The sequence below is a fragment of the Sus scrofa genome, chromosome 12 (assembly GCF_054392235.1).
Source record: "Sus scrofa isolate SSC_HxYL_T2T_F1_AM1 chromosome 12, Sscrofa_HxYL_maternal_Yorkshire_Landrace_v2.0, whole genome shotgun sequence".
In the NCBI taxonomy this organism is placed as follows: Eukaryota; Metazoa; Chordata; class Mammalia; order Artiodactyla; family Suidae; genus Sus; species Sus scrofa.
The window spans coordinates 59,142,528-59,156,433 of NC_139394.1; the positions used below are offsets into that span (position 1 = coordinate 59,142,528).

A 13,906-nucleotide genomic window follows, 5' to 3' on the forward strand; every position below is an offset into this window, starting at 1 on the left:
AAAGAAGCAGTTGCGTTTCTGACCGCAAGTGCGAGGCTTTATATTAGCTCTGCTCGATTTAGCTTCGCCAGTTTGGAGCCATCACCCCAGCCTGCCTGCTACTCTCACAAGTGCATTGCTATTGCACGCTTTAGGGTCCACAGGAGACAGGAGAGCTGGGCTTCCTCCCAAGGTCAGGGTAGGAAGAGTTCCCATCTCACCTCCTCTCTGCCCTGGGAAGCTGCCTTCAGAGTGTCTACTGAATCTCTGTACCCCAACTGGAAACACCAACTTAAAAAAAAAAACATGAAGCGGTAAAGAAAAGTCCTATGGGCCCTCCCCACTGTGTGTTGTCATGTGGATACTTGCTGTGTAAACTGCAAAGCCCAAGAGATACCAGACCTGGGCAGCTGAAGGGACCGGCTTTAAGTTGGGTTGTTTTGGGGGCTCTCCCATCATTGGACCCTCTTCCCCGAGAATAAACTGCCAAAAAGAGAGAGAACTTAGGAACAAGCTTCTTACAGAATTTAATGTTTTCGGGGATGTATGGGCTGAGGGCTGAGGAGGAAAACAGGGATTTCCCAGCAGAAAGGCACAGAGGTCCAGAGGGCTGGACGGGGCTGACTGGACGGCAAGGTCAGCAGGGACTTTCTCTCCGTCTCGGTTTCCGAACCTCCCGGGACCACGGCTGCTCCTTAAACCCGGACTTGCTGTTGCTCCTTCTTCTTCACCTCCGCCCAGATGTCTGACAGGTCCTGGATGAACTGCTGGATCTAGCGAGGCCAGGGGACCGGCGTTAACGCCAGCCAGTGACAGGCGTTAACTGTCCACAGAGCACACCCAGCTAAACACAGAGCACACCCAGGCATAACCCGCTTGTAAGGAGTCACCACTTGCCTGTGACCAACTTCTTGAGGCCACTTTCCCTCACTGAGCAATGATTCCAGTTGAAACGGAGAATCAGGCTCAGCAGGTGGATAAACAGGGGAGAGCTGGGAAGCCCTGGCGGCAGACGCAGTGACAGGAGGAAGTCCAGGCTGCCTCTAACAGAGGGAGGGTTCTGAGCAGACTCTGGGGCTGCAAGGGGCCAGCCAGGTTCAGGCAGATGCTACCCTGCTGTTTCATTGCTTTCAAGTGGTGGTTTACCTAAAATCCAGAGCTGATGCTCGTTATGATAATCTTGAGTCATCAAGGGAAGTTTAATTTCTATTCACTAATCTCTGTTGTCAAGAACATGCTATCTGGAGTTCCCGTTGTGGCGCAGCGGAAACGAATCCGACTAGGAACCATGAGGTCGATGGTTCGATCCCTGGCCTCACTCAGTGGGTTAAGAATTTAGTGTGGCCATGAGCTGTGGTGTAGGTTGAAGACGCGGCTCGGATCCCGCATTACTGTGAGCTGAGGCGTAGGCCGGCAGCTGTAGCTCTGATTCGACCCCTAGCCTGGGAACCTCCTTATGCCACAGGTGCAGCCTTAAAAGGCAAAAAGACAAACAAACAAAACCATGCTATCAGTCCAACAGTGGAAAGAGCACAGCCTCCAAAGTCAGAAGACCCGGGGTCTGCAACCTAATTGTCCATCCACAGGTGAAGGGATAAAGGAGATGTGGTGTATACATACAACGGAATATTACTCAGCCATAAAAAGTGAAACAATGCTGTTCACAGCAACACGGTTGGAACTAGACATGATCAGATGTGATGTAGGTCAGACAAAGACAAAGACATAGAATATGTGACATCGCTTACATGGAATCTAAAAAACAGCAGCATAAGGGAACTCACTTACAAAATAGAAACAGACTCACAGACATGAAAACGTATGGTTTCCAAAGGGGAAGGACATGGAGGGATAAATGGGGAAGATGGGATTAACAGAAGCACGTTATCACATATAAAATAGAGAAACATAGCCTTCCGAATATAATTAAAAGTTTTCTGACAACTGAAAAAAAAAATAAAGAAAATAAAGAAACAATAAGGATTTACTGTATAGCACAGGGGACCATCTTCAAAATCTTGTATTAAACCATAATGAAAAAGATCAGAAAAAAGAAGAGAGATATATACAGATATATGTATAACAATCATTTGGCATACACCTCAAACTTAGACAACATTGCAAATCTACTCTACCTCCATTTAAAAAAATAAAAGATGGGAGTTCCCATATGGCTCCGTGGCTAACGAATCCAACTAGGAAGCATGGGGTTGGGGGTTCGATCCCTGGCCTCGCTCACTGGGTTAAGGATCTGGCGTTGCTGTGAGCTGTGGTGTAGGTGGCAGCGGCGGCTCGGATCCCGAGTTGCTGTGACTGGGGTATAAGGCTGACGGCTACAGCTCTGATTCGACCCCCCGCCTGGGAACCTCCATATGCCTTGGGTGTGGGCCTGAAAAGACCGGAAAAAAAAAAAAGTAAATTAAAAATAAAAAAAAAAGATGACCTGGGGTCTGATGCAGTTCTGGAAAAATCACTTCATTGTTCTGGGACTCAGTTTATCTTTAAAAGGGGAAGAGGGAGGGAGTTTCTACTGTGGTGCGCAGTGGGTACGGATCTGGAGCATGCACTAAACTTTGTAGTGCCTAGAGTCCATTTACTCCCTTGGAGGAAACTTACTGATGTCTTGGAATTGTAAGATGTGCCAAGCACGGTTTGGAAAATGCTGCTCCACACCGTTTGGGCTTTATTCAGAGACAATGCTGAAGCTTCCCCACACAGTATATGGCACGCGAATTGTCTTGGAATTTGCAGAATCCCTTATCCTAAGGGGCACCTTGCTCCCGGTTCTAGATTATCGGCTCCCTTTGGAAGAATCTGTTGTAGAAATGCTCTAGGGAACATCATTCATTGAATGTCTCTAAAGCCTCCTTGGAAGTTTTCAGCTAGAGGTTAAGTGCTGCAGAAGGTTCGCTCTCTCTGAGAAAAACTTGTTTTCTTTCTTTTTTCTTTTTTTTTCTTTTTTTGTCTTTTTGCCTTTTCTTGGGCCGCTCCTGTGGCATATGGAGGTTCCCAGGCTAGGGGTCTACCGGAGCTGTAGCTGCCAGCCTCCGCCAGAGCCACAGCAACGCGGGATCCGAGCCACGTCTGTGACCTACACCACAGCTCTCGGCAACACCGGATCGTTAACCCATGGAGCAAGGCCAGGGACCGAACCCGAAACCTCATGGTTCCTAGTCGGATTCGTTAACCACTGCGCCACGACGGGAACTTCCAAAACCTTGTTTTCTTAACATGGTTTAAGAACGACGTGTTGCTTTTCCTTCTGGTTACCCGGAAGCTCAGAGCCAACCACTGTCCCTGATGCACTACTGTTCACTATAATCTAAGGCTCCACAGTACATGTAGTCTCTCTCTGGCCTTGACCTCAGATTTTAACTCACATTGTCCCAGGTCTTTATTTTTCATTTTTCAGGCTACTTAGTCATATGTGTGTGCCGTAGGCTCATATGCTACGGGAACGAAGTGGGATATTTAAACAACATTGGGGCAATATGACGGATTCCGATGCAGGCAAATCAAGCTTGAGAGGAGTGAGGATGTTGGGGTGGAAGCTGTGGTCTGAGCCGGGGATGCTCGGGAAGGGGTGGCCAGCTGGAGGTCACCGCCTCCTGCCCCGTTGTTCTTTACAACGGCCAAAGAAAGGTGCACAAGGATGCCTGGGAGTCCCTGAGACTCTACCGCTGGACACCAAAACCCTTGCTACTATAATGCTGGTTCCCCCCCCCTCCTCTTGTGAGACGACAGTGGCTTTTACAAGAGTGGGATGTTCCCATGACATAGGTCATCACAAGAGGCTGAATGCAGAAGCAAGTGTCAGAACTCACTTGCCCACTAAGAAGCCAGACATTAAAGGGATCTGCAAGTGTTGCATAATGCCTCTTGTCACACAAAATCCTTTTTTTGGGGGCTGCATCTGTGGCATCGTTCCCAGGCCAGGGATCAAATCCTGACTTATGCCACAGCTGCGGTCATGCCAGATCCTTAACCCACTGCAGAGGGCAGAGGATCAAACCCGCACCTCCGCAGTGACCCAGGCTGCTGCAATCGGATCCTTAACCCACCGCACCATGGCAGGAATTCCCAAAATAATTTTCGAGAACGTATTTCTCATAAAAATGCTATTTGTGTAACACACTTCGTATTGTCATTTTAAAATGAATGAATGATTTTTAATTTTTCGGCTTGAGTTTCTAATATGGGAAACAGCAGTAGCTGTAACACATAGAAACTACAGCTCTTCGAGGGTCTTCGCTGAGTTTTATGAGGGCAAAGCTATCCTGATACCGAAAAAGCATGAGGATCACTATTTCAAAAACAATCTTTCCTACAAATTCTCTTTACAGTCTTAGAGCTGATGATAATTCTGTTCTCACATGACTTACATTGCAGGCTGATTCTTTGCTTTACGGAAATCCTTCTTCCTGGCTGGTCAGTGGGTGAAATTCTTTACATTTCATGAATTTCATCGTTTTTTTTTTTTTTAAACAGAGGAAGTACCTCTTAGTCAATTGCTTTTATTGGCTCGTATTTCATATTCATTCACCAAATATTTATTGAGTGCCTACTACGTGCCTGGCATGGTTCTAAACACCAGAGATGGCAGGGAATCAAGCAAACAGAAATCCCAGCCTTCGGGAGCCTACTTTCTGCTATTTCATGGCAGAGCTAAAGCCTTTTGCCAAACGAATAAATAACAAGTCGAAGTTCTCTGCACGTCACAAGACGCACGGGGAATGCACCTGCTAGTGGGGAGGTTCCCAAACTGCGGGATGCGTGTACCTTTGGTCAGAAGGGAGCTGATTTTAGGTGGTACGTGGACAAGGCATCAAGTAGCTTTGAACTGTACAGCGAAAAGTCTATTTCCTTTTCAATTTCCTCCCAATTACTTCAAAGAGAAAAATCTCAGCTCGGTACTAGAATGACTCCACTTTTCTGCACTGGCTCATTTCCTTTTTCCCCACAAATTTTCTCTTTTCCCCACGGGCGGGCCTCCCTCACAAGCCTTCAGCATCTCACCAGGCTGTTTTGCACAGCCAGTGAATTCGGTCATGTGTCCTTGCTTCTGCCCGTGTTGACCGGGGCCAAGCGAGTCTTAACGCAGTCAAGCAGTTCTTGGAGTGTGGAACTCGGGTGAACACCATTCTCTGGGAACTTGGTGAAAATGGACATTCAGGGGTTCTCATCTCTGACCTACTGAGTCGGAGGCTGCGGGTGGGCTCCAGCCATCCTCCCAGGCCCCCGGGGGTTCTGATCCTGTTAAAATCTGAGGACCACTACCCTGCCCGGGTCGTTCCTCCACTCGACCAATGGAGAACCATCTTGGCTCAGTAGAGCCAGCTGGCCGGGCACTCGGGCCTCCTCTTACCATGTCCAGCTGTTTGTGGGTGTCCTCCAGGGACACGAAGGTCGCCTCCTTCAGCTGCTTGCTCACGATCTGGAAGAGGTTCAGCGTGGCCATCTTAATGGTGCCGAGCAAGAGGGTTTTCTTGGCGGCGGTGTTCTGGATGTGTGCCCAGCGGGATTCCTGGCGAGGGCAGGGGGAGGCGTGAGCGCTGTGAGCATGGGTACGTGCGTGTGCGTGTGTGCGTGCACGCGTGCGTGTGTGGCCCATACTCGCCCGGCACCCAGACGCGCCCCGCCCGTGGGCTCACCCAGATGATGACGTCGCTGCGTGCGCGGTCGAAGCGCATCTGCAGGCGCGCCAGCTCGTTGTTGTGCTGCAGGATCTCGTCATCCTTCTCCTCCTTGTAGCGCGCCAGCCTTGCCTTGGCGCGCTCGATCTTCTCCTGGCCCTCCTGCGCCGCCTGCATGAGGTCGTGGTGCATGCTCACCAGCGTCTTGTAGCGCGCGATCACCTCGTGGATCTCCTCGAACTGCCGCAGGGGGGAGGGGAGGGGAGCCTCCGGTCAATGCGCCCCCGCCCTGGGTTCCCACCCCACCCGCACTCTGCGCCCCCAACTCCTGGCCTGGCGGGGAGGCCCTGGGCCGAGGTCGAGGTCGAGGGGCAGAGGCTGTGAGGCCCTTGGAGCCGCGCTGCGCGCCTCCTGGGTTGGTTTGGCGCGTGTTGGGCGCATGTGCATCCAGACCTGGGGCTCCAGGTGCTGAGTGCGTGTTAGAAAAACCGGGGAACTTCAAAGACGACACCTGTCAGGCTCCAGCCTCAGCGATCTGGACTAATACACCGCTCTGAAGTTCCCCCTGCTAATTCTGGGGTTGAGAATTGCCACCTGGGGTGGGGGCATGGGTCGATTTTGCGCTGTCTCCAATCTCAATCGTGATCGTATGCGGCAAGAATGTACCAGGACCACTTTGAAGCCCGGAACTGTGCTAAATGCTAGGGCTAGAGCAGGAGATAAGAAAGCCAGACCCCGCTTTTATGAAGCCTCCAATGTGGGGTGGTGGGGGAGGCCAGATGGCCGGTAAGTAGGCAGTTACACACAGCGATAAGCCCTATCAGTGGCTGGGGGATGGGGCTGCGGCAGAGGCAGACTGTCGGGTAATATCTTCCGCCTGGTGATTTCTGGCATTTGTTCAGCAGTTGCTGGGGCCTCCCTGGAGCGGAGGCTGAAGATGGTGCCACTGGGGCCCATGGCAGGCCAGGCTTAGGGGCCCCCTCCAGTCCTGTGGCAGAGCCCACCACTCTGGCCCCACCCAGAACTCACAGGCCCCACCCATAGACCAGGAGCCCTGCCACCCTCCCTCTCCAGCAGGCAGTGTGAGCACCAGCTCCAGGATGCCAACTCATGTCCCAGGGGGGTTATCAACGTGTGCCTCCCGGCCACCCAGGGGACACTCCCTGAGTGGTTTCTCCATCTCACAACATTTCCAGCGATAGACTGGTGTTCTGGGAATTGCCCTGCTGGCCTTTCTCCAAACGTATCCTCTGTGGGGAAGGGCCACGGAACCCCCAGCATGCGGGGAGGTGGGGACAGCCAGAAGAGGCTCCCTGGGGAGAAGGATGGCCAGAGTGAGACCAGAGGTTTGAAGAGAAGCTGGCCAAAGACAGGTGGGGGAAGGTGAGAGAGTAATACAGGTAGAGGGATCAGCCTGGGTCAGGATGAGCGCAGGTGGCCCGTTCATGGCCACAGTAAGCCAGAGAGTTTAGTGGGAGCGGCCTGAGTGCAAGACGGGGAGGGAGAGACGGAAGCGCCTCCCGAGGACTGTGGACTTCATCCACTGGCGGACAGAGCAGAGAGAGAACTTCCTGTCTGCGTTTCTGAGAGATGCAATGATACACAACAGTTCAAAGAGATGGGTTGCATCAGAGCCGCGGGAGCACCTCCCCAAAACTTAGCACTGAGGTCAAAAGGACTCAGGTGCCAACTTGAAGAGGCTCCCACTGTCCAAAGATGGGACACTTTGAACGCCAGTAAGAATAAGTGCAAAGGATGGAAGCATATTAAAACCCCATGGGAGTTCCTGTCGTGGCGCAGCAGAAACGAATCCCACTAGGAACCATGAGGTTGCAGGTTCGATCCCCGGCCTCGCTCAATGGGTTAAAGATCCGGCGTTGCCGTGAGCTGTGGTGTAGGTCGCAGACGCAGCTCCGATCCCACGTGGCTGTGGCTGTGGTGCAGGCCGGCAGCTGTAGCTGGGGAATTCCCCTAGCCTGGGAATTTCCATATGCTACGTGGTGCAGCCCTAAAAAGCAAAAAAAAAAAAAAAAAAAAAAAAAAAAAAAACCCAAAAACAAAACACAAAACAAAAAAACAAACCATGAGCTCACAGTGATACTAACAGCATTACAGGGCACTTTTGGAGGGTGCTGGAGAGCCAACTTGGTATTCTGAAAAGTCTAATTAAGAATTGGAGTTCCCTGGTGGCCTAGCATTTGAGGATCCAGTGCTATCACTGCTGTAGCGTGGGTCACTGCTGTGGTGAGGGTTGGAGTCCTGGCCCGGGAACTTTGGCATGCCACAGGAGTGGGCAATAAAATAAAATAAAATAGAAATTAAAGAATCAAGCATTTAACAAGCTTTTTCTTTAAGACCCTCAGAGTTTTTGAATAGTTGAAGGGAGGCTCTCTTAATGAAGTCCTTTTTTCTTTCTTTCTTTTTTTTTGTCTCTTGAGGTCCACACCCACGGCATATGGAGGTTCCCAGGCTAGGGGTTGAATTGGAGCTACAGCTGCCAGCCTACACCACAGTCACAGCCACACCAGATCCAAACCTCATCTGCAACCTACACCACAGCGCCCGGCAACGCCAGATCCTTAAGCCACTGAGCGAGGCCAGGGATCGAACCCGGAACCTCATGGTTCTTAGTCAGCCTCGTTAACCACTGAGCCATGATGGGAACTCCAATGAAGTCCTTTTCTTGATGGTAGTTTTCTAGCTCATACATGAAGGAGAGGTCTTAGGACGTTTCCAGCAGCCTAGAAGGATCTTTGGCCCCCTTTCAGTCGGTATCTGCCCCTGCCCCCACTACTGAGAAAACCAGAATTGTGACCTCTGTTATCAAAGATTCAAAGATTCATTTTACCTGCTTTGAAACACATCAGTGGGCTCGTTCAGTATGTCCCCTTTTATGTGTGGCTTCTTTTGCTCAGCATGATAATAACATCTGTGGCACCTGACAAACACATCAGCCAGATGCAGTGTGGGTACCTTGTCTGGACCCCGACTGGAACCAACCAGCTGTGCAAAAAGCATTTGCAGGCGTTCCTTGGCGGCCTAGTAGTTAAGGATCTGGCATTGTCACGGCTGTGGGGAGCCTTCAATCCTTGGCCCCAGAAGGTCCACATGCCGCGGGCACAGCCCAACCAACCAAACGAGCAGAAAGCATTTGTACAATAACTGGGGAAATTTTAACACTGACCAGAGGTAGCTGTGACAATGGTATTGTGACCATGTTAAAAAAAAAGTTCTGGAGTTCCCGTCGTGGCACAGTGGTTAACGAATCCGACTAGGAACGATGAGGTTGCGGGTTCGGTCCCTGCCCTTGCTCAGTGGGTTAACGATCCGGCGTTGCCGTGAGCTGTGGTGTAGGTTGCAGATGCGGCTCGGATCCTGAGTTGCTGTGGCTCTGGCGTAGGCCGGTGGCTACAGCTCCGATTCAACCCCTAGCCTGGGAACCTCCATATGCCGTGGGAGCGGCCCAAGAAATAGCAACAACAACAACAACAACAAAGACAAAAAAAAAAAAAAAAAAGTTCTTTTGGGTTCTATGCTGAAATGTTTATGGATGAAAAAAATATTTGCTTCAACATGGCAGAGACAATGTTGGAATTAGGTGATGAGCCATGGGCATTCAATAGACTCTTCTCTCTACTTTTGTGTATGTTTGACATTTTCCATAATACAAATTGGTTTTTTTTAAAATCATCGTTTGGAAACAGGCCGTAAAAGGACATATACACACTATTCATAGTTTATGGATAATGTAACATGTTGCCAAAAGTAATAAAAACAAGCATGAGATCAAGAAAAAAATCTGGATACTCCTTACCACTAAGGAAAGGTGTTTCTGATGGGATTTGGAAGGGGGCCCCCAGGGGGTTTCCATTAATAGTAGTGTTTTATTCTTTTGCTTTTAAGGGCCATGCCTGTGGCATATGGGGGTTCCCAGGTTAGGGGCCAAATTGGAGATGAAGCCACTGGCCTACACCACAGCCACGGCAATGCGGATCCAAGCCCCATCTTCGACCTACACCACAGCTCACGGCAAACGCCGGATCCTTAACCCACTGAGCGAGGCCAGGGATCGAACCTGTGTCCTCATGGAAACTAGTCAGATTTGCTTCTGCTGAGCCACAACAGGACCTCCTAGCAGTGTTTCATTGAAGAAAAAAAGAGTCAGTGGCAAATAGGGGGAAGCATTGATTTGATAAAGCTGCGGTGAGAACTCGGGTGCCGTTATATACTTCTGTGTGCTTTTCAGTATGTTTGAAACATTCTGCAAGAAATACAAGAAGGAAGGAAGAGAGGGAGAAAGACTGGAACCACACTGGCTGGAGAACGCCGGACAGGCTGGTGGCCGGGAATGATCAGAGCTGAGCTCCCGAGGAGGTGCCCTGGTGGTCTGGGTGAAGAAGGGGCAGGGGCTGGATTCCAGAAATACGCAGGAGGCAGAAGAGACCAGATCTGCTGATGGATGGCTGCGGGAGGAGGAGGCCCTGAGTTCTGGCGAGGCTGTGGGTGGGTGGCCGGGCCCACCAGGGGCAGGGCTGGCCTGGGGCTGGCAGGAAGCAGTTGCAGACACGATAAATTAGATGTAGGGGCCCGAACTTAGGAGGGAGATGAGGGCCCGCGAGAGGCCCGTCTCCTGGGTTCTAAGACACATATCTTACCAGCTCTAAACCTGAGCCGTCGCTTATACTCTATCTGCTGCTTTAGTGTAGTTGTCTCTCCCCCGCCCCCCGCTCCTCCCAACCCCCAAACCCCAATCATTAAATGAACAGTTTATCCTACCATAGGTAGTAGGTAGAACGGAGGAAATAACCCAGATTTGGGACTCATGCATAAATCAATCGGGTTGTTGTATGTGGGAATTGCCAGGACTTTTTAAAAAGCCCCGTGTCCTTTGTTGCCTGGTGCCCCCACAGGATGTGGATTCATGCCCCAGGGGACACACCTCCTGCCTCGCTCACCCCGGTGCCTACTGTCACGTGGGGCGTGGGGGACACAGGGTGGATGGCCTCTGACAGGGTGGCACCACGGGAGGCCCGGGGAATTGCTGAGGGAGAAAGGAGAGGGGGGTCCAAGACAAAGACCCGAGGAATATAAAGGGGAGCACCCAGGGGAGCCTGAGAAGGAAGGGCCAGAGGAAACCAGAAAGGCAGAGAGGGGGGAGGCATCCCAGAGGAGAGGGGACAGGAGCATTTCAATTTCAGGTAGGAGCACTGATGTGCTCATGGGTGGCTGGAGGGTAGGGAAGTTCCCTTCGCTGGGCAACAGGTGATTTTAGGAAGAGCAGTGGTTGGTGGCCTTGTGGGGCCCAGAGAAGAATGGTTAGAAGCAAGGGCTCAGCCACTTACAAGTTGTGCAACCCTGAGCAGGTGTCCCAACCTCTCTGAGCCTCCACTCCCTCCTCGAAGCGGTGAAATGACAGCAGCAGGAGTTCCCATCGTGGCGCAGTGGTTAATGAATCTGACTAGGAACCATGAGGTTGCAGGTTTGATCCCTGGCCTCGCTCAGTGGGTTAAGGATCCGGCGTTGCCGTGAGCTGTGGTGTAGGTTGCAGATGCATCTCGCATCCCGCGTTGCTGTGGCTGTGGTGTAGGCCGGTGGCTACAGCTCGGATCAGATCCCTAGCCTGGGAACCTCCATATGCTGCGGGTGTGGCCCTAGAAAAAGGCAAAAAAAAAAAACAAAAAAAAAAGAAAAGAAACGACAGCAGCAAAGCTAGTGGACAGCGCCCAGCCCAGGCCCAGCACACGCAGCGCACCCAGCTCTGCACGAGGCTGGGGCTTCTCTCCAGAGCAGGGGACCGTCCCCGCAGAGGGTCCCCATCCCCCCAGAGCCCCGGGGAAGAGGAGGTGGCGCCGAGGAAGCCCCGCCCCCAGCCCTCCGCGCACCTCCGAGTTCTCCACCACCTTCTCCAGGAACTTGTTGAAGATGGAATATTCCTGCAGCCTGGCGCTCAGCCGCTGGTGCTCCAGCCGCAGGGCTGCCATCTCCTGCTTGGCCTTGGCCAGCTCGCGCATGCGCTGCCTCTTGAGCTCGCGCTCCTTGTTGGCCTTCTTCAGGGCCCGGATCCGCTTCTGGTCGTTCTCCTGGGGTGTAGGGAGGAGGGGACAGTGGCGCTGCTCAGGTGCAGGCCTGCCCTCTGTGCAGCCTAGGTGGCGGGACCCCCACAAGGCCTCTGTCCCCCCAGAGGTTGGGGGGGGCGGCCAGGCTGCCCATATGGGGGAGGAGATGTGAGCACAAGGTTCTCTAGGGTTTTCTGAAGCTGGGGAGGGGATGTCTATGGACTGAGGTGGACTGAGGAGGCTGCCAGGACAGGGGTTTAATGCAACATCAAAAGGCGGGCTTGCGGGGGACCAGACAGGAAGTGGTTCTGATTCTGTGGGATGTGGGCTCTGGGGACAGGGCAGGGGTGGGGAAGCCCCATACCACACTGAGAAAATCCAGGACTGAGAGCAGGAACCCTTCTAACAAAGTTTGTTTCTTTTCTTTTTGGCTGTGCCCCCGGCAGGTGGACGTGCCCGGGCCGGGGATCGAACCCACACCACAGTTGTCACCTGTGCCACAGCCATAGCAACACTGGATCCTTAACCTGTTGTGCCACATGGGAACTCCCTGTTTCTATTCTTAATGGTGGCCATGGGTCACAGGGGAGAGTCCTGGGCCCAGACTTGGGGGGCTGGAATTGTCTCCTGAGTTGGTAGACCCCAACTCCTGGGCCCCAACTTCTCCAACTGTGGAAATGAGAGGCAGGAGCCGCTCTCTTCCTTTCAGAAGCTGGGGCGAGCACCCTGGAGCTCTAGGGAGATGGGCTGGGAAGTGGGCCTGGCCCAGAGGGCCTGCTGGGCAAGGCCATGCTGGAGAGCGAGTTCCTGCAGCTTAGACCGGCCTCGGGCTGGGAGCGGAGGAGGAGATGCAGGCAATTCGATGCCCAGGAAGAAAGACCTGAGACTCAGCTGCTGCGGTGGGGCTGACCCCCTCCTCCTTCCTTCCGCAAAGCCCTCCTCCCAAGACTGGGGCAAACCTCTCACACCACACGCCTTCCCCCTCTGGGGCTCCCGTGATGCCACCTGGAAGAGCAGGCTCAGCGGTGGCATTTGAAGGACATGGAACCAGGGCGGGGAGAGGCCACTAAGAGGGTTTGCATCTGCCTGGTGGGTCCAGGAGAGGACGCAGAGACCCTAAACCAGTGGTTTTCAAGTCCCGCTGTGCCTCCCAGTCCCCTAGGGACACTTTTAACAATACAGCAGGCGGGGCCCAAGCTCAGGCCCGCTGTAAGCAAGGAGAGAAAAAGCCCAGGGGCCTGTATCTGTGACCAGCTCCCCACGATTCCAACGATTGGAAAACCCCTCACCCCCAAAACCCCTGCCACCCCAAGCACTCCAGAAGCTTCTCTCTGGCCAGTAAGGACTGGACCTCTGGACAAGATGCCTGGTCCATCAGCTTCCTTTCCCACATGGTTTTGGCACAGACAGAGACAGAAGATGCTTGCGAGCGAGACCGCCCTGTAACAGAGGCCAGCGATGCCCTCCTGCGGCTCTGCCTGCCTTTCAGGGCTTGGCAGGTGCTGGCTGGTGCAAGTCTAGAGAAATCTGGATTTTAAAATGGTTAAATCTGGAGTTCCCACTGTGGCTCCGTGGTAATGAACACAACTAGCATCCATGAGGATGTGGGTTCGATCCCTGGCCTTGCTCAGTGGGTTAGAATCAGGCGTTGCCGTGAGTTGTGGTGTAGGTTGGAGATATGGCTTCGATCTGGCGTGGCTGTGGCTGTGGCTGGGGCAGGCAGCTGAAGCTCCAATTCAACCCCTAGCCTGGGAACTTCATATGCCGAAGGTGCAGCCCTGAAAAGCAAAAAAAAAAAAAGAAAAAAAAGAAAAAAATAAACAAGTTAAATCTCTCCTCTCAGGACTGATGGAGAGGGGGTATCTCTGAATGGAATCTGGCGCCTGGCTCCTGCCTGAGCCTTCAGTGCAGGGAGGGAGGGGCGGGGTGAGCTGGGAGAAGGAAAACCCTGACTCATCTTTGTAGTCCCAAGTGCCTGGCCCTGACCGTGGCACGTTCATTTGTTCATCACCCATCATTCATTCATTCACTGAATAAACGGTACCAAGTGCAGACAAGGACATAGAAAACAGCAGAGTTCCCTTCGTGGCTCAGCAGAAACGAATCTGACTAGTATCCTTAAGGACGCAGGTTTGATCCCTGGCCTCGCTCAGTGGGTTAAGGATCTAGCGTTGCCGTGAGCTTCGTGCGGTGTAGGTCGCAGACATGGCTCAGATCCCACCATGTTCCAGTAGCTGT

The 13,906-nt window shown here is 52.5% G+C and overlaps 1 protein-coding gene across 7 annotated transcripts in view; it reads right to left on the minus strand.

The window, feature by feature from the left end:
• Positions 1-482: 482 nt before the first annotated feature.
• Positions 483-13,906, minus strand: part of CCDC42 (coiled-coil domain containing 42) — a 34,573-nt gene continuing 21,149 nt past the window's right edge. For 3 of the 7 annotated variants that reach the window (XM_084982700.1, XM_084982701.1, NM_001244077.1), the window contains 4 exon segments: positions 11,495-11,692; positions 5,631-5,852; positions 5,345-5,503; positions 483-752 (listed from right to left, as the gene is read on the minus strand). In XM_084982700.1, the coding sequence (XP_084838826.1) occupies positions 675-752; positions 5,345-5,503; positions 5,631-5,852; positions 11,495-11,692 (657 nt within the window). In that variant the 3' untranslated portion in view covers positions 483-674. 7 annotated transcript variants of the gene reach the window in all.